Source organism: Chroicocephalus ridibundus, chromosome 10, assembly GCF_963924245.1.
Source record: "Chroicocephalus ridibundus chromosome 10, bChrRid1.1, whole genome shotgun sequence".
Classification (NCBI taxonomy): Eukaryota; Metazoa; Chordata; class Aves; order Charadriiformes; family Laridae; genus Chroicocephalus; species Chroicocephalus ridibundus.
The window spans coordinates 14,476,795-14,503,107 of NC_086293.1; the positions used below are offsets into that span (position 1 = coordinate 14,476,795).

The 26,313-nt window shown below is 41.7% G+C and overlaps 1 protein-coding gene across 7 annotated transcripts in view; it reads right to left on the minus strand.

The window, feature by feature from the left end:
* Positions 1–26,313, minus strand: part of MITF (melanocyte inducing transcription factor) — a 110,524-nt gene continuing 84,211 nt past the window's right edge. For 3 of the 7 annotated variants that reach the window (XM_063347770.1, XM_063347775.1, XM_063347772.1), the window contains exons 3-10: positions 21,750–21,977; positions 20,534–20,617; positions 19,071–19,166; positions 13,054–13,171; positions 9,785–9,859; positions 8,715–8,790; positions 6,895–7,042; positions 1–4,114 (exon numbers count right to left, since the gene is read on the minus strand). In XM_063347770.1, the coding sequence (XP_063203840.1) occupies positions 3,713–4,114; positions 6,895–7,042; positions 8,715–8,790; positions 9,785–9,859; positions 13,054–13,171; positions 19,071–19,166; positions 20,534–20,617; positions 21,750–21,977 (1,227 nt within the window). In that variant the 3' untranslated portion in view covers positions 1–3,712. The remainder of the gene's footprint in view (positions 4,115–6,894; positions 7,043–8,714; positions 8,791–9,784; positions 9,860–13,053; positions 13,172–19,070; positions 19,167–20,533; positions 20,618–21,749; positions 21,978–26,313) is intronic. The other 4 variants (XM_063347771.1, XM_063347777.1, XM_063347773.1 and 1 more) reach the window with 3 other exon arrangements.

Consider the following 26,313-nt stretch of genomic DNA (forward strand, 5'->3'; position numbering starts at 1 on the left):
TATGTGAAAAACCAAATGCTTTAATCCATCTATCAAGAACAACAGTTCAAATTATTTCATTGGATACATTAATATTGATCCATAATTTACAGTGCTATGGACCATACACAAATTATTGCTGCAGTCAACAGCAGATGAATATCAACATTACAGTACCAAGCATCATAGCAAGAGGCAGTAATTAATGTCACTTTTTCAAGAAATATAGGTATTTATACTATTATCAACATCAGCTTCCCCCCCAGTGCATTTTATGTCAAACAACATAAATGTAAGTGCATTATTTTGTGCTTTGTGCTTTCCTTAGGTACCTTCTTTTTGCTTTTACAGGTTGCAAGAGTTAAATATTGCTTTATAGGCCAAAAGCAGTAAGGAAGAACTTCATGGTACTCTGCATGATCCTGTTTGTTGCATGGCTTTGGCAAAGTGAGAACCCGTAGGTATCCCGTCCACCTGCTCAGGGAAGCCACTGCCGGCCCAGTGTCACGCAGGAGACCGTCAGACTGGGCAACACCTTCTGTCCATCTCACTCCACCTAGTTCATGCCAAACCCTGCCTCCAATTGCTGTCTCTGTCCTCTGCCATCGATCCCCTGTAAAACATCATGGCCACACGTTCCACGATGGGCAAACAGGCAAAGACATCTCCAGCCCATGCCCGCCTGGGGGTCCGTGTCTCCTAGAGATGTCCCCACTTCAGCGTCAACGTGCCTCCACTCAAAGGGTGGGCAACCTCAGAGGAGAGCTGGAGCCTCAGGAAACACAGGGTGAGGAGCGAGCAGGGCACAGCCGAGTCGTGTGTTACCCTACAGCCACACAACGCACGGGGAACACACAACGCAGCTGCTGGGGCCACAGCGACTTTTATCAAGAAATCCTGCTCTTGATACAACCAACTCACCTCCACACAGCATGTAGCCAAAAAGCAGAAGGCATGTCTGTCAGCGAGTACCAGTGTTTCACATAAGTTTGAAAAATATTTATATACCACAGTCTAGACTTCCAATTTCGGAATGCCCAGCATGGGCATCAACCCAAAAGCTTTATTCGATATATTCAGTGGTTTTCAGTTACTACACTCAAGCGTGCGCACCCTGATTTTGTACAATGCTGCAGAGCTGTCCCATGCTCATGGGGAAGGGCAACGCAACCCCATGTCACAGCTACAAGCACTTTACAGCCCTGATTTTCTTTACCTGTCACCATTACCAAACGGCAGCACCAGAAGCCCGTACCCACCTCCTCGACTCGGAGCTAACTACGGCACAGCTGCCCTGCAGGGAATATCCCTGCCCGGGGACCACCACGGCTGCAGCGCATCCTGCGGGAGTCTCGGGTCCTGCCCTGGGCCAGAGCGTCACTACCCTCGGAAAGACACATTCCCAAAAGCCGTCTGGGGTGTGTTGGGGGAGAGGCATCATTATAATTTAACTCCAGCTCCTCCTTCAAAAAAATAATAATTAAAAAACCAAATAAAAATAAAAACAACTTACAACCCGGTGGTTGCATCAATGCTAACACATAGCTCGCTGCTCAAGCGGGAACAGAGACGGCCAGACGCAGCCAGCAACAGCCACAGAAAGAGTGACATGAAGACAGACCCCGCAGTACGGTGACAGCAAGCCGTGTCCCCGCCGAGCCCCGTGCTCCTTACTGTCAGCGCCGGGAGGAGCGGTGCCAGGCTGGGGACGCTTCAAGAACCCTTCCGTGGGGAAGCGTTTGGGTGAAAGCTCAGCGAGCCACGCCGCAGGCTAGGGGAAGTCCCCACGTTGCCCTCAGCTGTCCCATCGCTACCCAATTCACATTTGATTTCTGAGCACTAACTGCAGCGACCAAAGTTTCCCTATAAAGCCTGCCAAACTGGCACTCAAGTCACTAACCGTCTCACTTCTCCTGTGTAATTTCCAGTGTAGCACAAAGGAGAACGGGAAGCTCTTGGTTTCTATACATAGGCACCACGCTACACTTCATCGTCCTATGAAACATCACCCCGAAGCTCTCTCCTATGCCACACTTCAGTCAGTGCTAGTCGAGGAAGACTACAACTAGAGTTTAAGGCACTTCATTCTGAACGAGACGCGCTCGCCTGCCGCTCGCGAGTCAGCTGTAGGCTGCTTTTGAGAAATCCATTCCATCCGTCCAGCTCGGAACACCACATGTCACCTCCGTGAAACACCTAGGCTTGATATAATACAAGTATAACTACCGTTATTGCATAGGACTACACTTGAGTAGATAATGCACCGAACTACTTTTACAACATTGTTGCGTGTTAAAAATTAATAACATTGTTATCAAGTAACAGTTATTTGCAGATACAGTAATTTACTCTTTTTTTTTGTTTTGTTTTGTTTTTTTTTTTCTTAAGTCAGCCCCAGTGCTGAAATAAAACACAAATTACTATAACGGGTATATTAACTATATAGTTATGTTTCCAAGCATATTACTACTTTTTTCTGTATCACTAAAAATAAATATATAAGTTCAGTTTCTCTACAGAGTTGTTTTATTACCTAATCTAAGTTTGTACTCTACCTTAAATGTGTTTAAAAACATTTTCAAAGTGAGACTGTAATATACAAAATATTCTCAAAATCTCTCTTAAAACACAGAACCCTGCATAAAAGCTTCCTTTCAAGTGTTTACAAAGAACGCAGAAAACTTCCAATGAGTTTTAAAAATGTCAAAAAATTGTTGCAATATTAAGAGGCAAAAATCTTACAAATGAAATACAAATATATTTAAAACAAAAAGTTGAGGATAACTAAAGGAATCCATGCAAATCAAAATATACTGTACAATGCAATTTTAAAAAAAATAAAGCCAATTAGATATGTACAACAGAATGTGCCCAGCTGATAAAATGTATCAATTTATATATTTTTTTTTTGCCCAAAGAGCGTATACCAACTTACAGTGCTCCTGCTTGGCTTACCGTTGGCAAGCCGGCAATGCGTGTTACAAAACGAAATAAAAATCTAAGAGAACAACTCGAACCATGATCAAAAGGAAAACCCAAATCAGCTCAGAGTAAAATTAAACGGCACTCTGAGAAAAGAGAACTCCCATCTCCCTGCAGTTTTCAGCAACAGCATTTTATATCGCAATCAACACAATCAGGATGTCTTAACACTTTTTCTTTGCGGTTTGTGTTCTGAGTGGAGTAGGGCGGGTATTTTTCCCTAAACACTTGTCTTGGAAAGACCAAGGTTTGAGGGACCCTGTATCTTTAAGGCAGCACTATTCAATTAATACAATTACAAATTGGACTCTTTTTCTTTTGTGTGTGTGTGTGTTGTTGTTTCTTTACATTCTTCAACTTTACATCTTGTCTCCAAGTAAATAGGTTGCATTTACAATTCTATGATTCCCCCCTCCCCCCCCCCCAGTAGAAACAGACTCTTCATTTGTAATTCTATTGCTTTGAGTAGATTTGACCAGTTCAAAGTTCTTGGCGAATCCAGTTCACAGATACTGTACATACGCTGTACAATATTTTGGAGGCATTGGTAGTTTTAAAATAGAATATACAAGTTTCTTCACAAAAATTCTAAAAAAAAATCCTATATATATAATATATACACACACGCACACTCACTGGGCTACTGAAGAAGCACAAGGGGAAAAAAAATCAAAAAATTCTACAAAAGGTGTATTATTGAATCTACTGATCAAGAAACAAAGCAGTTTATGAAAGGGGTGCCAAGTGTATGCTAACAAGCATGATCGGTGTCCTCCATGCTCACGCTGCTCCGCCTGCTACTTGTCTTTGACGCTCCCGGAGACACAGAGGAAAGTAGTGGGTCAGTTACTCCGACGGGGGAGAGGGTATCGTCCATCAAGATATCTTCCAGTTTGGATCCCATTTTCGCAGGAACGCTGTAAGTGCCGGTTGGTTCAGTCACATTTCCAAGGTTGTCACTGAAGGTGATGGTACCGTCGGTGAGATCGAGGGTGGTAGTGCAAGACAGGTCTGTGTGGTGCGGCATGATGTCTTGGTTGCAGTTGTCCAGCACAGGCTCTTGTTTGATGACCCTGTTGACCATATCAGGGGAGCAAAGGCCTGTAGATGGAACAAGGGACAGTCCGTGTGCCCGAGCCTGCATCTCAAGTTCCTGTAAAGGAGGACAAGGAACAAATTAAAAAAACCTGAAAGCAGAAATCTGTCATTTTACACTCATGTGAACTGTGACTTACAGTTTCCTTCTGTTGGACACAAACCGTTTCCTCCCTTTCCAATAGCGACAAGTGCTCGCACCTTGTACGCTTCTGCCCTGCAGATTTTCACCTGAACACTAGTCTCCTGAAGAGGTGAGTAACCATCACCACACACAGGTCCTTCACATTCCTTCTCAGAACCTACACCGGAGCCAAAAGCCAGTGCCCTGCAGAACAGACACGTTCCCCTCGGGCTCCTTCTCAAACCAGTGCCACGGCAGGCAAGTTTGGCATCAGGTCAGGTGAGGAAAGCATTTAAAATTTGGAAAAAAGAAAAGTGAAATAGCAGAAGCGTATGCTTAGTACTTTTTAAAAAGTCGTATGTGAAGGCGTAGTTTGTCTATATGACGCTTGTCATTTCCTGCTGACACACTGGAAGGGACTTCTCTCATTCTACAAGTCTGGTAAAGCTGGAAGTAAAGAGGTCAGCCAAAACTAATCAACATTATTCCTGCACAGAAAAATTATAGGCAAGTCATAGGAAGGCTTTAGACTTCGCACACAGCCAGGATTCTTCAAGTCTTCACAAAAAGTTTAAAACCCACCTTCACATTTAATCATATAAGATGCACTTGACTGAAGACAGATAATGGAAGAATTCGCTTAAATGCCCTTTTTCAAATGCAGCAGTAAGAGAGATGTTTTGCTTCTACTTATGCATTATATCAGGCAATCACAATCACTGTTGTGATTGCACTGTTTCTGGATATTCCTATGACTGAGGCTGATTAATAGCCTTTTTTCCATTTTCAAGCTAAGACAACAAGCTTGTAATGGGCACGCTACAGAATCAACAGAGAAGGTGGAAGAAGGAAGTACATCTTCCATCAGCTAACGTGCCAAAATCAGGAGTTCCTTATTCTGTGCTTAATCAGAATCAACACAAAGAGGGAAAATACAGGCTTTAGGTTATTTGCTGACAGATGTATTGCCCATTATTCAAGGGTCTGGTTTTTGTATTTATTTGATTGAAGAAGGAGCTAGAGCAGGCAGATAATGCATAGGAAGATGAAAGATGCTTAAAAAGTGATCTGACTTAGCTTTGAAATACCCCTGCTTGATGTTGCTCTGCAGAAGGGTTGCGCTTATTTATCGTCTCACTCTAGCAAAGGGATTGGTCAACAAACTACAAAAACTGCGCTGAAGTTCATCTCAGTCTGTTCTATTTTAAAGCTGTTTACTGCCACACTTGACTCTCAGGTATTTCTAGCTTCATTATCTACTTTGTGGATTAGCCGTGCTGTGGGTCAGGGGTCTCCTGGCCCAACGGCCAGGCTGGCACGCTACAGCCTGCTCGCAGAGCTCAGCTGTTCGCACTGCAGGTGAGCAGCAACATGAGAGTCTCTGGGACACCACTGTCTCCATGTTATGTGCTCTTCCACCCAACTCTCGATAGGCTTCTTTAATTACCCCTTTATGGAGGGAGGTGGATATCCAGCTACCTTTGCCCACCCGGAGAACAGAACTGACAATAAAAGCTGTGTAGGCTGCGAGGCTAAGGCTGCCTATCCAGCTTGCGGTGAAGGCAAAGGAATTAATTAGAGAAACAGAGTTCTCAACCCTAAATCTCTACGTAATGCAGGCTATTGGGAACCTGGGTGAATCTAACAAGGCAACAACCCATGGAGAAAACATACTCATGCCACGTACTGCTTTTCAGTGTTGAGGAGAACTGATTTACAGTCCTCCAGACTCCAAGGAACAAGGATGATAATTAACCACAGCTCCTTGGACAAAAAAGACAAAAAAAAAAAAAACAACAAAAAAGGCAGCTCAACATCCACAGCTCTTGGCTGTCTTGTTGCAAAAACTCCTGGAGCCCTCACATTACCCTCACATTAGGTGTGCTTCTCTGCAACTGCTCTCAGACAAGCCAGGGCAGCCTCAACATTAAATACAGCTGCCAGTCCCCACGATATCTATGGGGAACTCAGGATACAGTGCTGCAGTGTCTGACACCAGCACCGCCCTCCCCACACATTTTGTCCTGTGAGTGGCGTTTACCCTCCACTGGAAAGCAGATGACAGATTCCTGCAGAGCATCAGGGAGAGGCTGATCGAGAGAAGAAATAAGAGATCAGATGTAAAAGACTGCAATCTGCTGAGCTTCTCTGACAGATAGGGCCTAGATTGGTCCCCACACAACCTAGAAAACCCACAAGCAACACAAAAAGATTTCATTCATTGCCATTCGTCCAAAACCACCTCATAAGAAAAGAAAACAAGTACTAAAGCTACAGGTCAAAAAAACCTCTCCAAACAAGACAGCTAAAGTGAACATATTCCTGAACAGGTGAACTGAATTTCATCACTGTCAGCCGACAGATGATATATGGAGTCCCAATTTCTTCGGTCTGGCACCCAGAAAAACCATATAAACCATGTAAATCTTTTTTATAGTATGGTTTGCAACTTATGTTGGCCACGGTAGAACAAAAATAGACCAGCCATAAGTGCTTTACTAGAGTGTTGGGATTTTATTTTTTTAAACTAACATATCCTGTTTTTTTCTGGAAAAATCTCCGCAGACATCTCAGCATTGGTCACCATTAATTAAAATGGGGGTTCCTTCTAACCCACATTCCTACAAACAAGCTTCATTGTTTGTAAGCTTTACCGTTATTTGCAGTCACACACTGCAACATCAAGAGCATTTGCAGCTTATTTATCAGCAAACCTGTATTCTGAGCAGCAGATGCCTGTTGGCGTGTTCCAACTTCTTCTGTCTGTTCTCAAGCTCCTTTGTGCGTTGCTGTTCTCTTTGCAGCTTACGGATGTAGTCCACTGACGCTTTTAGAATAGTCCCCTTATTCCAGCGCATATCCCTTTGAAATCAACAAAAAAGGAAGAGTTCAGGCTCTCAGGGAGGCTTTATTTCGTAATCATTACCTTCCCATTGGTAGCTATGATTACACCTCATACATACATAACACCTGGCTAATACTTCTTCCAAGTTTATGAATGCAGAAGGCATTTGAAATGCACTAGAGGGGGCCAGAGCACAGCTATTAGGAAGCGCACTGCAGCCAGCCCCATCCAAAGGGTGCAGAGCCCAGGCTGCCCCCACAGCCCCCCGGAGACAAACCCCTGCGCCTTCTACACAGTTTGGGACCGGCACCGAAGACCAAGGGCTCCATTCGTTGCTTTATGGCAAGGCTGCAAAAAACCCAAAACAACAACAAAACAAAAAAACCACAAGACATTTCTCAAACCAGGCTTGCTGTCTGGGAGATGCCCAGTTCCAGTTGGGGAACTAAAAGGACCACATATACGGACCATATATGACCTGGTGCTTCTGTGGGAGAAAGACCTGAAGTGCTTTAGCCCCCAAGAAGCAGCAGGCAATAGTCCTCCTGGTGGCACTGCATCACAGCTGTGTTACTGTCGGAAGAGAAGAGCCCAATACTGCAGCATATTCAGGTGCTTTAAACTTAAACTCTGCCTAAAATACAAATGCCCCATTTCAGCCGAGGGGTGATGGTTCTCCAGGCAGGGGGGATGTGGTTCCCATATTACCTCTCCCACGTTATTCCTCTCACACTTGATTTAGAGACAGAGGCTGCCTGCATCGTCTTCTCCCCCACATCATCTTACTTGGTTTAAATTAAAAAAAAAAAAGTTTACTGCAGACTATCAGACCAAAGATCCACCTGCCCGTAGGTTGATGCTGTGCAATACTGTCTTGCTTGCCTTAGAGGAAAGTAAAGAGCCTCTCTGAAGAGGAGCTAGGAGTTGCTGTTGGGGAGAATGGAAACTCTCCCCAAAAGCATCATGGCACATTGATTCGGATTTAAGCGAGACTTTCAGGTTCCAGAGCAATTGCTCCTTGCTATTGAATCAGTGTTGGGTAAAGTTAAGCTAAGTTCGTAACAGTAAAATTATCTAAAAGAACTCCTGGGAAACTACCACAAACACCGGCAAATTATCAGTGAAGAGATACACAGATACACTCTTTATTTTTCTTTTTTTCTTGGAGGGAAGGGGAATATGATGGCTCACAGAGGAACTGCCCTCTGTTTTCACGCAAAGAGGGATTGGTTCTGTCTTGCTGAGCTATGTCATCTAATGAATTAAAAGAATCACTTAGGAAGACAAGCGGCCAGGAAGCCAGCTAAGGAGCAAGAAGAGACTAAGGTTTCACATCCTGACAGCTCCACCTCTGGTACGGCTGTCATTCCTAGCACTAACCCCAGCCCTGCCAAAGCACAGGATCCTGACAGACGCTTAGCTGCCACACAACAGTACGCTGACTGTTTTGTGACAAAAAAATAATCAAATTAATATAAACTTAAACAAGTTCCAAAAGGGAAAAAAATAAACCCCAAAACAATCTTCAAAAAATAGAATGGAACCTTCAAGCATTTCTACAGTCATGGAGTGCCAAGATCATACAAGAAAAATCAGGATTTATATTTTTTTTAAATTCTTTTTCTCCCTTAATATTTTTTTTTCCTTTTAACACCTCCCTCCCACAGTCTCTGGGCATGTAATACTTACGGGTCATTTGACTTGGGTATCAAAGTGCCTAGTTCTTTTATACGATCATTAATATTAAATCTTCTTCTTCGTTCAACTTTAGGAAAAACAGGACAAATGTTACAAGTAATATTCACACTTAATTACAACATAGAAAGTTTCATCAAAGATTTCTTTAAGGGCCTTGGAAATGTTCAAGTGAAACTTAAAATCCAGTGATTTATTTTGCTCTCCTACCCATGGGACACACTAGGACAGGACTTCTGTCTATACTGTAAAAATGTGGGACTGCTGAAGCGGCAGAGCTAAACACACTCTAAAAACCAGGATGGCTGCGTTAGCATAGGACTCAACCGAGAAGCATCACAGCCAAATTCAGAGACAAAAATTTAGACACTCAAGGGAATCCCAAAGCAGGAAAAGGGACAGAAAGTATAGTCTCTTTTTTAAAGTACTCTTCCAGATGTAGCATTTTGAGGATTCAAAAGTCAAACTTAAATACCAATTTTCCTGCATTAGCTTTTCATGCTATGGAATAGGCTTCTGAATAGCTCAAGGCATGAAACATTTCCTTTTTTCTAGTAGTACAAAGTATAAAAGGACAACTTAAGGATCTTTTAAGTCATAAGATGGTCATTATTTTAAAGTGGTTTTTTTCCAACTTGGAAATATGTATACCCTTCAAAAATGGAATTTTTTTAAAATTGCCACACTGAGGATGTGCCCTGATGTTTAAAGTCACAAACTGATCACATATCTAAGATTTTAGATTAATTAAAAAAAAAAAAACTGTGCAAGGTGGATTTTTCAAAAGCAACTGGATCAAATGTTGTTCCCAGTAATCCTATTGATAACAACCACCTGTTCACTTGACTTATTGAAAACAAATAAGAAGAGTCTAAAATTCAATAGCAGATTTAAGCACACGTTTCACAAGAATTCGAGATATTTGATCTATGGGCATAACATAATGAATTGGTACCATATACTACATGCAGCGTCCCATTCAGATTTAAAGCACCAGTATTCAAACACTTCATGTCTGAAATCATAACTAGGATTCATGCAAAGTGTGAAGAACCCAAACTTACTCAAGTTGTGATTGTCTTTCTTTTGCCTCTCCTTAGCCAACGCTCTCGCTTCTGACTCTGTAGGAAAAATACATGCTGTGCATGTGAATGAAGTCATTAGAATTGAAGTAATTCAAACACAACGTTTCAGTCGGTGAAACATTTGCGCAGGAAGCCTGATGGATATTTGTCAAAGCAATTATTACACCCATTCCAAGGGGTGAGAAGGGCCTGCACAGTCAGCTGTGATTGCCAAAACACAACGCTGGTGTTGAACTTCACCCCTGCACCTGCGGAGCGACTCTTCCCACACTTCCCATCCCGACTTCCGTGAGGGGAACTTTTCCCACAGAGGCCCTGACTCAGCAAGGTATTTGAGGACAACAAGCTGCTGAAATCCAACATACCTTCTCCTACGTTTACATCCAGGCAGCACGCTTACGTACCACAGAAGCTGAACCAGAGGAACAGCATGCTTATTGCATTGCTCCCTGCGCAGGATGTGAAGCAGTCAGGAGTCAGAGGTTCTACTCACTGGAATGAAGGCTACGTCCTTTTGTGGCACGTGCACGCACATCACCACAAGATTCAAGGTATAACTTAAGCCATCTATTAAAAATACTGTATTTTCCAGCTATACTAACTGTTCTCATTATATGAAAAAAAAAAAAAGAGATGGAAAATTCAACCCCTTTATTAGCAATATTGTTACGAGACAATGGTCCTTGCTTCAGGAAAAGCAAAAAGAAGAAGAATGACAACCATGCTGCACATCAAGTTACTTGTCTCCTCAACTCAGAACTGTTCTTAACCCTGGCTCTACACATTTGTTATGGGGCTCCAGCATGCAATAGTTCAGGCAAAAGCATAACTAAATTTGTTATTTTCAGTTCTCATTTATCTTACATTTCTCAAGCAATTTTAGGTTTGTTTTTTTGTTTGTTTGCTCTATCCCTTTTAGTTTTTAAGAAGGATGAGGTCATTAATCCTGCCCTGTTGCATTTAAATCTGAAAAAACAGGAAGCATTATTTAGTTTCGCAGTGAGGACAAGTGAACATGTGATCTATTATCCCAGTCCATTATGGAAACAGATTCCCTCACTCATTCCAACAAGTTTCTTCCCTGTATTCCTTTATTTTTATGGAATATGGATGATGTCCCACCCAATTCAAAATAACAGGTGATAAGGGTTTCCCTTGGAGTACAGGAAGATGACTACTTCACTACTTAGAATACATAGCTACCCCAATATTACATGCACTATAACAAGACATCATCTTCTACGCTAGGCTCCCAAAGGATCCCCCAAAACACTTGAAGGAACGTTGCATGTCTCAATGAAATTTGCCTTATGAAACAGGTATGAGGTTTGTAAGGCTAAAACCGAAGGAAACTGCACTCCTAGGTGAGGAGGATTCCTACTGAACACTTCAGTAACTACAGCTGAGAATTCACAACCATCATCAACATCAGCCGCCTGGATAACAGATTGGACTTTTCTTGGTTCTTCATAATTTTGATATTTATACATTAGGATGGATAAAGGTTTCTGACAAATGCTAGACTTACATATTGCAAGCTATCTCCAGCCTAGTTCCAACCGCAAAATCAGGAAATGGAGAACCAAAAGACTCCTGCCTGTGATAACATGCTGATTTTAAAATCACTGGCTGTCAGAAAGCACCAGCAATAGCGCCTTCTGCACAAAGGCATGGCCAGATCAATGTCAAAGCAGCTGCTTTTAAATCTGAGTTTAATTCCTAAATCTCTCCTAAATCAAATGCAATCTGCTAGCATGTATTCTGAACAGAAAAAGTACTGATTTTAATTGTTTCTGTGTACAGGTGAACGTAGCATACAGACATTTAACTTAGTTCAGGTCTACTTTGATGTACTGAGGACTTCCATAAGACCACTTCTCACTCACTAATTTCCCCTCTCTTTCCACCTTCTTTGCCTGATCTTACACAAGTGTCTGCAGTGAATCCACCAGCCTGGACATCTGACAGGTTGGTTGTTTTGTTTGCAGTCTACAGCCACCTTTAACTTTCTATAACTGGGGCAACGAAATTGTGCGTAATGCAGGATTTTGAGTAGTTCTCATCCCCTCCCACCCTCCTCTTAGCATAGTTCCGTCGCCGTACAAGCTTTTCTTTTTCTAGCAGCCACAAGTCATTGAGCAGTTTTGTGTGTCTTCATTTGGTGCTGCACTCAAATTTTGTGCAGTCATATAAATGCAAATATCCGCCAGCTCAGAGACGTGGCATTTCCTCCTGAGAAGCTGACTCCTGGGCTATTAAAACTGCTCTACTTAAACTAATTCCTGCCCAGAACCTGCTTTGCAACTGAGTCAGCCTGTGAGTTTTCACAACAGAAACCCAGAAAGATGACAGACAAGAAAGAAACTATGCCCCTACCCTAGTGCATACAGTATGACTCCCTGTTGGGCTTAAGAACAGCCATTGCTGGGTATTAAGATGATTTTGTCATCGGTTCTAGAACGGATCGACATTTGTTCCTCCTGCGGTCATAGCTTGCCTTGCATACTGTACCCTACATGTGGTTATATCCTTTCAAGTAAAGCAGAACAGCAAAAATAACGCATGCTTGAGAATAGGAAATTAAGTATTTCTTCCTTCAAACTAGCTTCTGTGCTCATGTGCTTAAGAGAAAGAGGCTTTTAATGTCCCCCTTCCCTCTCCTGGCTTTGAATATTCAGAGCGCTGCTAGAAGAACTGACATGACAAGAAATTTACAGGATACTTCATTTTCATCGCAAATTAAGAGATGCGTATTCTCTCTCTTGTGTCTAATTTTACCTTTTTTAGGATCTAGGTGTCCAGATTTCATATTACAACAGGCTATTTGTCCATTACTGCCGTCCTCTACTAGAGTAAAGCCTCAACATGTAGCATTCCTCAGCACAAATCCCACAGATACTCCAGATGTGAAGCCATTAAAAGTCTAGTGTTGATAGAGCAAATAATAAGCCCAAACTATAAAACAGCTCTGCAAGAGATGCATGGAAGCTTCCTGTGACACAATGTTTTCAATGTGCAGATTTCACTATAACAACTCGGGACTTTATCTTAAATTTGTCACAGTGAACACACACGTGCCCACACACAAACACAACTGCATTGCAGGCTAATAACGTCTGCTAAAAAAACGGTCTGCAAAGCAAAAAGTCACCCGTATATTCTTTCTCATAACAGAAATTATGTCCAATATCACCTGAATTCAAAACAATTATATTATTGCTCCTAGGTGGTATTATAGACATATTTACCTGTGAGCTCCCTTTTTATATTAGGAAGATTGGCTGGACATGAGTTGCTGATGTTTAGTCCTGGAGGAGGCATGCTTTGGTTGCCATAAAGGTCAATCAAATTGCCAGACACAGGCAACTGGAAAAGATAAACAAGGAAAAGGATCATTTGTTTTGCCCCTATGAAAGGCTTGGTACAGAAGAACAGAGGTAGGATCTGCTAAGAAATCTGTGCTCTTTCCCACGTGCAAAGAGAGCGTGCAGTAAGGTCGGCAACAGTCACAGATATGCAGGGGCATGAGGAATAAAACACCTACTTCGGGAAAAATTTGTCTTCTCAAGAATACGCAGAGGAGGTAACATGCTGACAATATTGTTCTATTGTTGCTCCTTATTTTTCTGTGAAACTCTTACGTCTGTACCCCCATCACTTCTCTTACTCAAAATATCGGAAAGAGCCTACAAACACTCCTGTAGGAAGCCCTCGTTTTTCCAGGAATAAGTGAGTGAAAGTACTTAGCAAGTTGTCACATGCTCGAGGAAGAACACTGTATTAATCAATCACATTTCTCATGTGATTTGAAAGCTACCTACACAGAAAACATTTAAGTTTACTTTAACTTACGTAACAAGAACACGCACCAGTAGGAGGAAGATTATTTTGACATTAAGTTTCCTCAGTAGCTTGTTCATTCTGCTGTTCTTATTTAGGCATGTTTAAGCAAGGACATTAATACAGAAATAGGATAGTATTCCAACAAGACTTATCAAAGCCACCCCTTTAAATGGAAAGGTATTTAAAGAAGTTTTTCCTGAGTGGATTATTTTACCCATCTCTTTTGTTTTCCAACTAGGTTTTGAAAAGACAGGTGTAAAGCACTTTGATGTCTTATCTGAGTAGCAATACTTCTTATCATCGCTGCTGCAAAGAAAACCAACCCCTCCAAGACACTGATCCTGCAGAGATTAGAGTATTAACTTCACACCCATGTAAATAAAGCCGTTGAATACAATGGAGTGAGTCACAGCCTGGACTATTAAAACTCCTACTGATGGTCCTTGCCAGACTGAGACCGATGAAAATTTCTCTGCCACCTGGAGCTACCATAAGAAACAAAGTCAACATGCATCCCTTAAAGTACCACCAGCTAGAAGCCATGCTGATACTCGTCCTGAACAGACACTGGCCGACAACAAAAGTTAAGTCCCCTGACTCAATCTTTAAGCGACAGAGGAAAAACGTAACTGAATTCTCACCAAGATCCAGCCTCACCCTCCCCTTAGCTCTTGAACGCAATTAAAAAAAAAAAAACAAAAAGAAAAAAAAAGAAACACCTACAATAAATGTAAGGTCACAGCTGCCCATCACAGACTATGGTCCAAGTTGCAATATTAATGGCATTAATGTCAGAGTGACCGCTCCCTCTCTCACTGCTCTACAAGGCCGACCCTTGTATCTTTTGGCCCCTCAAACGCATCCATGACACAGACACAGCAATAACGTCATACACCCTTCTGACTTGGATGCGCTTTTTCTATTCATGCTCCTAAGCACGGGGAGAGCACAAAGAACTTGTTTGTAGCCCAGGGACTTGAAGTTCAGAACCAGACATGTGAAACCTAATCAGGAATTTTGAGGGCGGGGAGGGGGGGGACGGGGCAGAAATAAAATACATATTTTATTTTTTCCCCAGAAATCTAGAATCTAGCATCTCGAAGCTTGTGTAAAACAGATAGGTTATAATTAAACATGGAGAACAGTCAAGGTCATCAAGCTGCTTTACTTAGTGCAAGATGGACACTGCTTGTTACAACAGGTTTGTGATATTTATTTTTATTTCTCTAAAGTGTCAACACTGTGCCTGATTTCCTGTGCCAGCAATCACCACGAAAGGGAATGTAGCGCAGGCAGCAGCTGCTGATGAGCGTGCTGAAGTCCTGCAGGGATTGCAAGTACCAGAGGGACCAGACCAAGAGCTGTGCAACAACCAAAGCACAAGCACTGCTGATGCGGCATTAGCTAAATAAAGGCGGATGAAGGGAGAAATTTGCACAGCTGAAAAACGTTGCAGGTTTGCATGTACACATGAATGCCTATCAAGGAAATTCACATTAGATAGAGGTAGACACCAACAATCTCAGTTTAAATCAGTGATCCATAAGCAAAGAGACTGATCGGCTTCTTTCTTTGACTACTTTTCTCAGCAAGCTGAACTCCACAGGGCAAAGCTGAAGTTCTAACTGTGTGACTATGTATATGGTCCACGCTCAGTAAGAGCCTCTGAGAGGCCTCTTCTCCAGGATGGCTGCAAGTCACATCTTTGAAACTAACTCCATACAAACCCTTTCATCTGAAAAATATAAAGTGCAACACGTCAGCTCATCTCACATGGCTAAAATACCTGCAGTTAAGCCAAAATTGAGGCACATCCTCTGCTGCCAATTCTACTCCAGGTCCCAGAGGAATCAAAATTAGTTGACTTGTAAGGTAAGGTCAATAGTTATTAGTGCAGAGTTCAGGGAACTGCAGAGGAGAGAGGACTCCTATGCTGGGGGCACTGGTTTGAGATGGACAAGTTGCCAGCGCTGTGAGCACACAGAAGCAGTCACTAGGTTGAAATGGGGCAAAAAACCAACAAAAACAAAACAAAAAAAAAACCCAGACCAAACACAGTGCTTATAGTGGACACAATGCATCAACTCCTGGTATTTATTTCAAATGCTTACTATTGGAATAAACTGGAAAAAATTAAACATTATTTGCAAACGTTTCAGCTCTAATCTACTAAGGCAGTCACAGAATCGTAGAATCGTTACGGTTGGAAGAGACTTTTAAAATCATCAAATCCAACTGTTAACCCAGCACTGCCAAGCTGCCACTAAATCATGTCCCTCAGCACTACATCTACACGTCTTTTAAATACCTCCAGGGATGGCAACTCAACCACTTCCCTGTTCATCCCCTTCCACAAGTACAAAGTAACGGGAAAATGTTCAAAATTCCCACAGCTATTTCATTGGGAAGACGCGAGTCTCAAAACCATGAAAGACATGGAGTTTGATGTCTTTTTTCTGGTGTTAAGGAGGCTCCTTCCCTGCCTTCACCAAACTCTAGGATCTTTCCAACTTAAATGCTTCCCTTAAGGCTTTGTTAGCCACTTCTGGCTAACAAGAAATTTAAATAAAGCATCATTCGACTATCCAATCTTTACTCTCCCAAAAAGTATATGAAGGAAGAGTGGCTTATGCCAGGCTTAGCTTGTTATCTTCATTGAAACAGCATGGTTTAAAAAGCCCTTATTTGTGGGATTTCGTATTTCTAGGCCTTGGTTTCACAAGGTGCACAAATGAATTACTGCTTTTATATAACAGAAATTTTAAACACAGTAATTATTACTGCAGACTCATCACAGTATACGTACAGGGAAGTCTGAGGCTTTCCTTTCTCCTCCACTACTCCAACAAAACAAGCACCCACATTCAGGTCATTCGGACTTTATATAAATCATCGAGACATCAGCTGTGTGATCAACAGGGCTGTTTCTGAGGTATCAGTACACACTGGAGGGATTCTGTTCCCCGGCCCATGCAGCCTACAAGTATTGCGTTGTTCCTTTACCTACAAGCACATGCTCAGTGACAGCCCCTGAAATAAGACTCCCCTCTACTTCTGGAGTTTTAAACCACAGGAAAGTCACATTTAGAAGGGGAGCTGCATGTACTCACAGGGCTTTCCATGTCAGAGTCCTGCTAGAAATTGTTTAATTGGGTGAATTAGTTGTCATCTCAACTTGCCACACAGGAGTACTTTACACAGTACCCAGCAATTCAATTACTAGGTCATACCTACGCATATCGCCAGTACATCTCTCAGCAAACGAGTGACCATTTTGTGAGACCTTTCACCACAGGAGCAAAGCCAGTTAACTTGTGACCCAATACCAAAGTTTACAAACATTTCCAAAAGCAGTTGATTGCAATGAGCCCTTTTCAATTAAGAGGTACTTGGAAGCTTCCCTTAGCTCGCTCTACACAGAAATCTCTGATTTTGCTTATCAATTAAGTACTGTTACCAAATGTAACAAACTGGTCCTTTTGTTCTTTGTTGGTTATGGAACAATAGCAGCCTTTGTCATAGTTTCAGCCCAGCTATTTATAGGTTGTGTCTCTTTAGAGACCATTTCCTCTCTTAATTTCTTCCACCTCTACTTAGCTCAGTCTACAGACATTAATTCCTTATTAGTAAAATGTTGGGTGTTTTAAGAGCTAAATCCTGTTCCAAAAGTAAAGTGTCTGCTACATCAGGCTCATTTTTTCCCCCAAAACCAATTGTTGGGAAAGATGGTTCAATTTCCATCTCTTCAGGATTGGTACTAGGTTAATTCAGAGACTGAAATATGCTTTTTGTCTCCAGCAACTTAAATGTATCAGTAAAGAATTTTTAATTCTGATATTTCAGATCCTTGTTTTACAGACTTCACCACATACAGTCAGCAATTTCTGAAATTTCACAGCAAATGTGGTCCAGGCAGTTTTTACAAGGCTTGTGAGGGGATGCAGACTACCCTAAATATTGATTACATGGACTCCTTGCACCAAAAGAAGGCAGAGTATCATTATGTGCTTGTGTGGAAGCAAAGAGCCACTGCTGGGGTCCCTATGAAACAAGAAAGGAAGAGAAGCACAAAGAAATCCAAATCCCCCCTAATTTAACAGGTCCCAATCCAATGGAACTTCAGAGAAAGGACTCCAGAAGAACCTGAATCCTCAATTTAAAAAAAAAAAAATAAAAAAAATGAGAGCGCAACTATCTTGAAGACTATCTTTTCACAGGTTTTTAATTTTTCCTCCCAAACTCCAGGATAGATGCATTTTGCAGGTCATCTTAGATGAAAGGAAAATTCATTCTTTCCAGTAGGACTCTGCAATTACTTCTCTGTTTGCTCAAAGGGCACTATTTAGCAAGGGATGGTGGTGGGCCGTTTCCTGGGGCATGTACCACGTCTCCGAGAGGGCTGTGGGAATCCGTGGGAGCGCAGGACTAGGTTAACATGAAATCAGACGAGTTCTGTCAGCAAATGTAAACCTATGCTACAAAATTGATGCTATGCGGTAAGCTGTACATTTTGGCACTAGATAAAAAAGAAACAGACGCCAGCCCTGGCAGACATCTACTCAGCCAGATCTAACAGCACTTAAGCCTAAGGCAAAAAATTCACTGGAGCTACCCTCCACAAAAGATCAAAATAAGATTATGCCAGAAGTACGATTACATTAATGCCCGCAGCAATGTGAACCAGCAAACGGAAACAGCAACTCCAAAGTAGCCTGCACCTTCCCTCGTTCACCGACTTTTGCACCTCTGTATTCTTGTCTTTTCTCATGAGCTTCCTACATCCCCTTCCCCTGTTCAGTTTTTAAGCTTCTTTATTCCTTCCCCTTTTGTTTGTTTTGAAGGTTGGTTTTTTAATTATTTTTTTTTCTCCCTCTAAATTTTGTAACATCTTTGCTGTCATCTAGCTAGGGACTTCTCTCCATTTGAAATCAGGTTAAGCTAAAGCTATGGTGTTAGAGCTAACAAACTGGAGTGTCTCTGGACAGGGATGGTAACACATGCTCAGGTGTGGTGCACAATTTCTTACGTGAACATGACAAGACAGAGGAACCTGGGGTGCTGGAGGTTCCTCCTAGGCTTTCTAAAGCCATGTATAATGTCCGTGTCGATTTTTAATATCAATGGGTATAAGCTCACTTCTGTTAGTTCAGTTCACTCCTTACGGACTAACCTGCCTTTGAAATAAGAAAAGTGAAATTGTCCTTTGTATTCCCTCAACCTGACTCCAGCTTGCATTTTTAAAGTCATGTTTTTCATTGCAACTGTATACCTTAAGTTCCTCAAAGAAAAACCAATTACACTCTATGGGACAATACGATAACTACTTAATTGCTTGGAAAAAAAGTCATGCTACAGTTTTGCATTCTCTCAAGGGAAGACAATTAGACTTAACAGGGAAACCAGAAGGAAAGGGTCATTGTACCGTATTCGCCATTTGCAGGGCTGGGTCCATCAAGCCAAGGATTTCTTCATTGTAACTTGACTCCAGACTAATTATGTCATCGATCACATCATCCATCTGCAGCAGAAAAGGTGGACAAAGAAAAAAGAAAACAGTTATCCAAGCCATTAGGATACAGAGGCTCGACAAAGCACTTCAGCCACACGCTGGCTCTCGGCAGCATGGCCCAAGCAGAGGTGCCTGTGCAGTTTTGCCACGCTCCAGATCCAACCCCTCGGCCATGACTCCCGCTATTCAGCCAGGACAGTCATCATGTCATGACAAAGCTTCATGGTCTAACCCACTCCTCCCACCAGCAGCTACCCTGCACCCTCTGCCCACGGACACGCTGCTCCTCCCAGAACAGCAGAGCAAACAGCTCCCTATAGAACAAGCTACACTAAGGCTGTGAGTCTCTCCGCCATGCAGCACTGCCCGCCTACCCGCCACCTCTTTCCTACAGTTTTAGGGTCAAAACCTGCATGCAGACAGCGATGCCCGAGCCCCCGACACCTGCAGGGGAAGGAGGGGGAACAAAGGCTTGCTGCTGGGTGAGAGGCTGCCCACCTTCAACAACAGAAACCATTGGATTCATGTCCCTCATGCACCCTCCTCCCAGGAAACACCACCCAAGACCAGCTCAGAGATGATTTTAGGTGGTACAAGCCATCTTCTGTCTGGGGCTGGGCTGGAAGGTGCCTCCATAAGCTCCTGCAAGGTCAGGAGAAACAGAGCCCTCCAAAACACCCGTGCAGGTGCTTCAAACTGTTCTGCGGGATTGAGTATTTCCTTTTTGCTCACTATAAAAAAGGAGCTTAAATGACAGTCATCTACAAAATCAATGCATAAAGTTGATGGTAGAAATGGTAGCATATGGGGTTTTTGTGTCAGATCAAGAAAGTGTGATCAGAAAGAATTATGTTGACTAAGTGAGGGCAAGAAAGGAACCAACAGTTACAGCACATAGCTGAAGTCTTGCTACTAGAAATAAAAAACCCTTAGCTAAAAAGTAAAATAAAATAAAATAATAATAAAAAGGGATCACTAATGAGGACAAAATACCATGAATGGATTAAAGCCATCTCATATCATTCGTATCATTTTTTTAAATGCAAATCTGATCCACACAGAAATGCAGCCGACATACACGCAATCTTGGGAAAACCTACATTAGAAAAGACTTCCTGAAGTGAGACCTTAGAGCACAGCTGATATGTTCTTCTGCTGCAGCATTACAGTGCTCGAAAAGCATTAGCCCTCTTGGGGTGTTTTAATGCACTTTTGACATCAATGCTAATAAACAATGTTGTTGTTTTCTTTCTTAAATACATCTTATATTCAACTTCTTAAAGATAATGTGGGGCAAGTTTATTTTCAACATTAATTCAAAGAAACATGCTCATTAGAAAGGGGACCTGTGCTCCAACTCCTGTGTCATCCAGTACCTGCATGCATGATGCTCGTGAGTGTGTATTCAGAGCCGGGCACTCACTCTCAACCCTGCTTTGCTCTTCAAATTTATAAAATCCCTGCAGAAATAAAAAGGAAAAAAAGAAGAAAAAAAACAAAAAAAAAAAAAAAGAAAAAGCAAAGCATGGATCTGAGTTCATGGCACAGTCTCAGTCCCAAAAAGAGCATGATTTAAACAGTGTCATGCACACATGTGCCTGATGACACAGCAAAGTGAAGCTGTAAATATCTAGAGGGAAAAAAAAAAAAAGATTTGTGTACAACTGGGACAATAGCATGAAACTGTATGATTTTCATTTCTTTTGAAGTTATGGAGCACAAATAATTTCTCCTGCATGTTCCGTAATAACTGTTTCTCAAAGTTGCATAAAGTGTTCCTCACAGAGTGCATCTGTATTATCTGTCACAAAGGCTTGAGGGAAGAGGATGGGGGGGACATGAGGAGCTCTACAATTGTCTCTCATTTGTCATGTTACAAAAACACTGACATGATTCTTACACTTGTTAACATCTTTCAAATTATCTTCCTTCAGCACCTGAGCAGACATGTAACATCCAACTAGGTTCTTGCCAGCTAAGATTAAGACAAGGTTGTGAAGGACTTCCAGGCATAGGCTAGTGAAGTCTTACATTTGCAGCACTGAGCTCATCACAAAACAGCAATCAGTAATATTTTAGGATATATTTGGTGGGATAATCTGGCCTTCCAGCCAAGCAAGAGACTTGCTCAAATTTTACTGTGGAAGTATCTAAAATATCTCAAAAAGCTTTGTGTTTTTCAGTTATTTTTGCTATGCTCTTTGCTCTTTCTACACTGAATGAGCCATAAATAACATTATTCCAGAAAGCTATGGCTTACAAAACTGCTTTGTATTCTCCAAAGGTCAATTATTCACTGCATGCACCACGCAAGAGGAAGAAAAAAAAAAAAGTCGTTTTCATAAGCATGAACTAGATAAATAGTTCAAAAAAAGAGGAAGAGAGAGGGACAATTTTTTTTTGCCAAAATGTTCTATGCAAATATATATTCATCAGGCAGACACAGAGGCAGTAGTTGCATTTTCAAAGTTAATAGTTCAGGAAACAAGGTAAACACAACATCTTAAGAATGAACAAATACAGTTTAAAACAGAAAGAAAGCAGATGGCAATTCCATTTTAGTGAAGAACATGCACAGTGAGAGCATATTACCTCTTTTTCACAGTTGGAGTTAAGGGTAAGCATAGCCATCGGGCTGTTGGGTGCGCTGCTTCCAGTTCCAGGCGGCATGACATGATCACCGGGCTGGTTTGGACATGGCAAGCTCAGGGCTTGGTTGGCATGTTTGTTTGCTAGAGTGGTAGAGAGGTACTGCTTTACCTGCTGCCGCTGGGCTTGCTGAATATGGTACTTGGTTGGATTCTCAAGGTGAGTCTGCACCTGCATGACACAATTTAAAGAGTGCTTTATTGTTTTACAGCGTCATTACATGTGCTATCAATTTGGGACATAAATACCAGCTAAGCATTTGACTTAAAGTACAAACCTGGGCAGCTCCAAGGAAGTCAAGAGCAGTTCGCTAATTCACATTTAGTGGCAAGAAATCAGTTTATGAGCTAGTGGTTTCTATAACCAACTTATTGATGGTAAACCAAGAAGTTCCACTTATTTTTCTACAACATGAGATTCCCCACTTAAGAGCAATGCTCAGGTTTCCCAGTTTAGACAGACACCCCAGAACCGACAGTTCTGCATTCAGACCTTCAGCTACGCGACATTTAGTTTTCACTAAAATATGGAGAAACAAGTTGCACTGCAGGACTCATTTTACTTGTTAGTAGCTACCAATTAAAAACCAAGTAGTATGATTGCTATCCTTTATCAGATGTCAAGTAATAGAGAGATCAAAAGGTTTGCTGTTGGTTTTTTAGGGTTTGGTTGTGTTTTTTTGTTTGTTTGTTTTAAAGTAGCACATTCGTTAAAAAAAATACACCATTTTTTGCCTACCAATTATTTCTCTCTCAGATATATGGCCTAAATCATATACAAATAAGACAGCCTGTTTATAAACACATTATGCAAATAAGATGCAAGAAAAGAAGTGTTTCAGTTCAGATCAATCACTGTCCTCAGCAACAGTTATTTTTGTATTTAAGACAAGCTTTTCAGTAAGAATTTTTTTTATATACAAAATATGAAAAAACTCATACTGAACTAATCTTGCGCACCCTAAATAAGCAAAAGAAGAAAGGCAATATTTTCCATGCAGAATGTTCACCATATCCTGGAAACTCCTTAACAGCCTTCTTTGATCATTAATGTTTTTATCAGAAGGTAGAAAACAAACCACAATATAATAATACTCTGAGAAGTCTTTTTGTTTTGTAACAACAAAAGTCACTTAAATGGAACTGTTTCAAGCGACCACATATGTCCCCGTGTGCTTTTGTGGAGAAATTAAATAATATGTACTCGATACCTGAGGAAAAGGATTTCTTGTATACCATAAGCCTTCTTAGCAACAGGTTTTAAAATAAGTCTGCAATAACAACTCACCTGATAATGATTATACTCAAGCATTTCCAGCATACTACTTATAAGTTCCGAGAGAAGCGACTGCAATATCCTTTGCTCTATGCTACTCCAGTTTGAGGGATTCACACACAGAAGCACCATAAACAGGCTACCCCAAAACAGCAGAAGAAACTTGAATGCCACTGGTCGGACTTAAAGTAACCTACGCTAATTAGCCACGCATGTAGAGAAACAAACAGTTCACACAGGGGCTCTTCTTGGAAGCTGTGCAAGTTTAGCCCTAAGTATTGGTATTATTTTTTTCTCCTGGCTTTGACGTCATGCTTTTTCATAAACATAAAAGGACCTTTTAAGTGATGGGCTATCAAAGTCAGATTGACAGTTGGCTCAAGGCTAATTCGCTATTCATCTTTCGTTCCAGTCATACTAATAGACAATGGTATTTTTCTTCAGCAGTAAGGTTAAAAGTTTTTAAGTACAGAATAAGAAATAACTGAACAAATGCCCTCGAGCCTAACGCATATCCCCTGGCAGTGGGGTGCACTGGATAAACCCACAGGGCTACGCGGTCCTATCTTCAGCTTCCACGCTCAGCCATCCACTGCCCTGCCCATGCAGCCACCAATCCACCCAGGACATGCAGATACACCAAGGATTTGAAAAAGCTCCACCATGTCCTCAGCCTCCCTGGTGCTTCAGAGCCCATCAGTTCTGTCCCAGCCTATAGCTGGGAGAGGCTTTCCAGCTCAGGAATGGCTGACAATGGGCTAAAGCATGTCCCAAATGCAGGTACCTGCACTTGTACACAGGCACTGTACTGTGCACAGTCCCCACACCTTCCAGAACTTGCTTTTCCTTTCTATCCAACTCCTTAACAAAAGCCTGTAGTCAAGCAGAGGCCATCAAAAGCTGCTCAACTTGCATTACTTGCCAAAGCGTCTGCTGCACAGGGAAGCACACTTCAGATAGCGTTTCTAGAGAGATTAATCTGATTTGTTGCACTAAATCGCAAGACAACACAATACAGAAGTCCGCTGTGATAAGTACAGCACTTGCTTTGTCAGTCCCAAACTGCGTTATCAATTTTCATATCATCAGTGGTAAGAGTTACAGTACCCAGACAAGTCTATTTTCCACTTAAATTTTCATCTTCCGAGTAGATAAAGTTATCAGTAAACGAGTTATCTTTGAATATGTTATTTTAAAAAACAAGCCCTAGTGCCTGACAGAATTTGCACGTTCCTTATCCTCCAGAGCCGTAAGATACCGCGGCGCTTCCCCCTCGACCCTGCCAGGGCGATGGGACGCAGCAAAGCCTCTCCTCGCTGCACCCATCTCCTCTCCACGCTCCCGGGAGAGGGACCAGCAAAATCTCAAGATCCGCATCTCCACTGTGCATCATCAAATAGTACATTATTTATAATATATATATTAATACACTGAACTAACACCACCACATGCCAACCTTTGAAACACACACTAATTCACATTGGATTTTTGTTGGCAAAACACATACTTATTTCACAAGAATATACATTCCCTAAGATTTTGTTGTAGTATTCCACATTAGAATAGTTTGTTATTTTGCTACTCCATAATTTTTTTTTTCTTTTTTTTATTTTTAATGGGCTGCGCTGTCTTCGGTATGCCAGGCAAGGCAAGAGAAAAAAAAAAAGTTATGAACTTTAAACAAAGGAGCTGCGTTCTTTCTCAAACTTTTAAGTTGCAGGTTTCTACTGAATACAGAAGTGTAACTATTCTCTGAGAATCTTCATCTTGCTGAGAAGTGGATCCTTTTTGGTACAGGGCAACCCATTTCAGCTGCAGTTCAGAAGCTATTGTCTCTTCCCACCCTTCCCCCCCTTTTTTTTTTTTTAATTATTTTTGGGGGGGGGGGGGGAGGAGGAGGGAATCTTTCTTCCTCTGCCCACCCTTAAAGTGAATTTAACAGCTAGATACACATTGCTGCATATTTCTGTGCAGCATAACTGCGAAGGCAAATTATAATCTAGTCAATTTAATTCTTGATATGCCACGCAGTCACTTTGGCTCACAGAAAAAGGTGCATCCTTCTGAAAGCATTCTGAACAGTTACCCCGTAGACCACATTTTCACGTAGAGTCAACCCTTGCTACACGTGGGCAATGAGTGACTCAGGAAATTCATCTACTGTCAGGTGTCTGGGCTTCAAATCAGTGGCAGCAGAGAAGACGCTCTACTGCCTTTACAGAAAGAACCTACCAGAAGAACCATAATCACTATACACTAGATATGCACAGTTCTCCAAGGACGTGTCACGTTCTCACACAAATACAATAGTGAACTGAAGAACACAGAGAACTGCCTTTTCTGTCATTAAATTGCTCCAAAATGATGCAAAGGAGAGATTCAGGGACAGAACATTTCCTTTTAATCCACAGCTGGCCAATCATACTTTTACATTTGAATACAAGAACATAAAATTATTCTCCGAATGGAGGAGAATGCGACATAACTACTCCCACCCTGCATGTCAGTGCAACAGGGGCAGAAAAAGCTTCACACACGGTCCGTTTTGGACAGACGTACCAGTTTCAACTACCCGGGCTCTGTCCAAGTGCGAGGCCCAACAAGCTACACAGAAGGCATCTGAGAAACTTCAGTTTGATTCTTTGTTGTGTCACCTGCGGCCCTCTTCAGTTGCCTTTGGAGCTCCATCGTTGAAATCTGGTGGGGACCACCTTCATGAAGTCAGTGCTTTTTGTTGAGACTAACTCTGTCTTTTGCCTAGAGTATCCTTTTCTGCAGTCTCTACATCAAAGAGAGCCCAAATGTGCCTAACTTGGGCAATTATTCCAAGATGTACCAGTCACGGTCAGCCTGTAGATAAGCTATAAAGCAATCTTATTTATTGACAAAATATCTCACAAGAAAAAAAGCTGCAAAACAAATCCTAAAATGAAATTCCACTACCCCAAATCTGAAACCATGAATAAAAGCTTTGACTTAATTGAGATCTAATCTTGATCCTCAGCCCCTTCTTGCCTTTGGGGTGAAGAATAGTTCCTGATGTTCTTCCAAATTCATGACACAAAGTGCAGGAAGATGACAATAGATCCAGTTCAAGTATATGAATAGGGGAAAAACAGTTCCTGAGAAACTGCTTATTTTTTTCCACATCACGGAAACAATAGTAATAAACCATATACGCAGAGCAGATTTTTCCCAGCCCTTGGGTCTAGAGTCAATCAAGCAAACATTT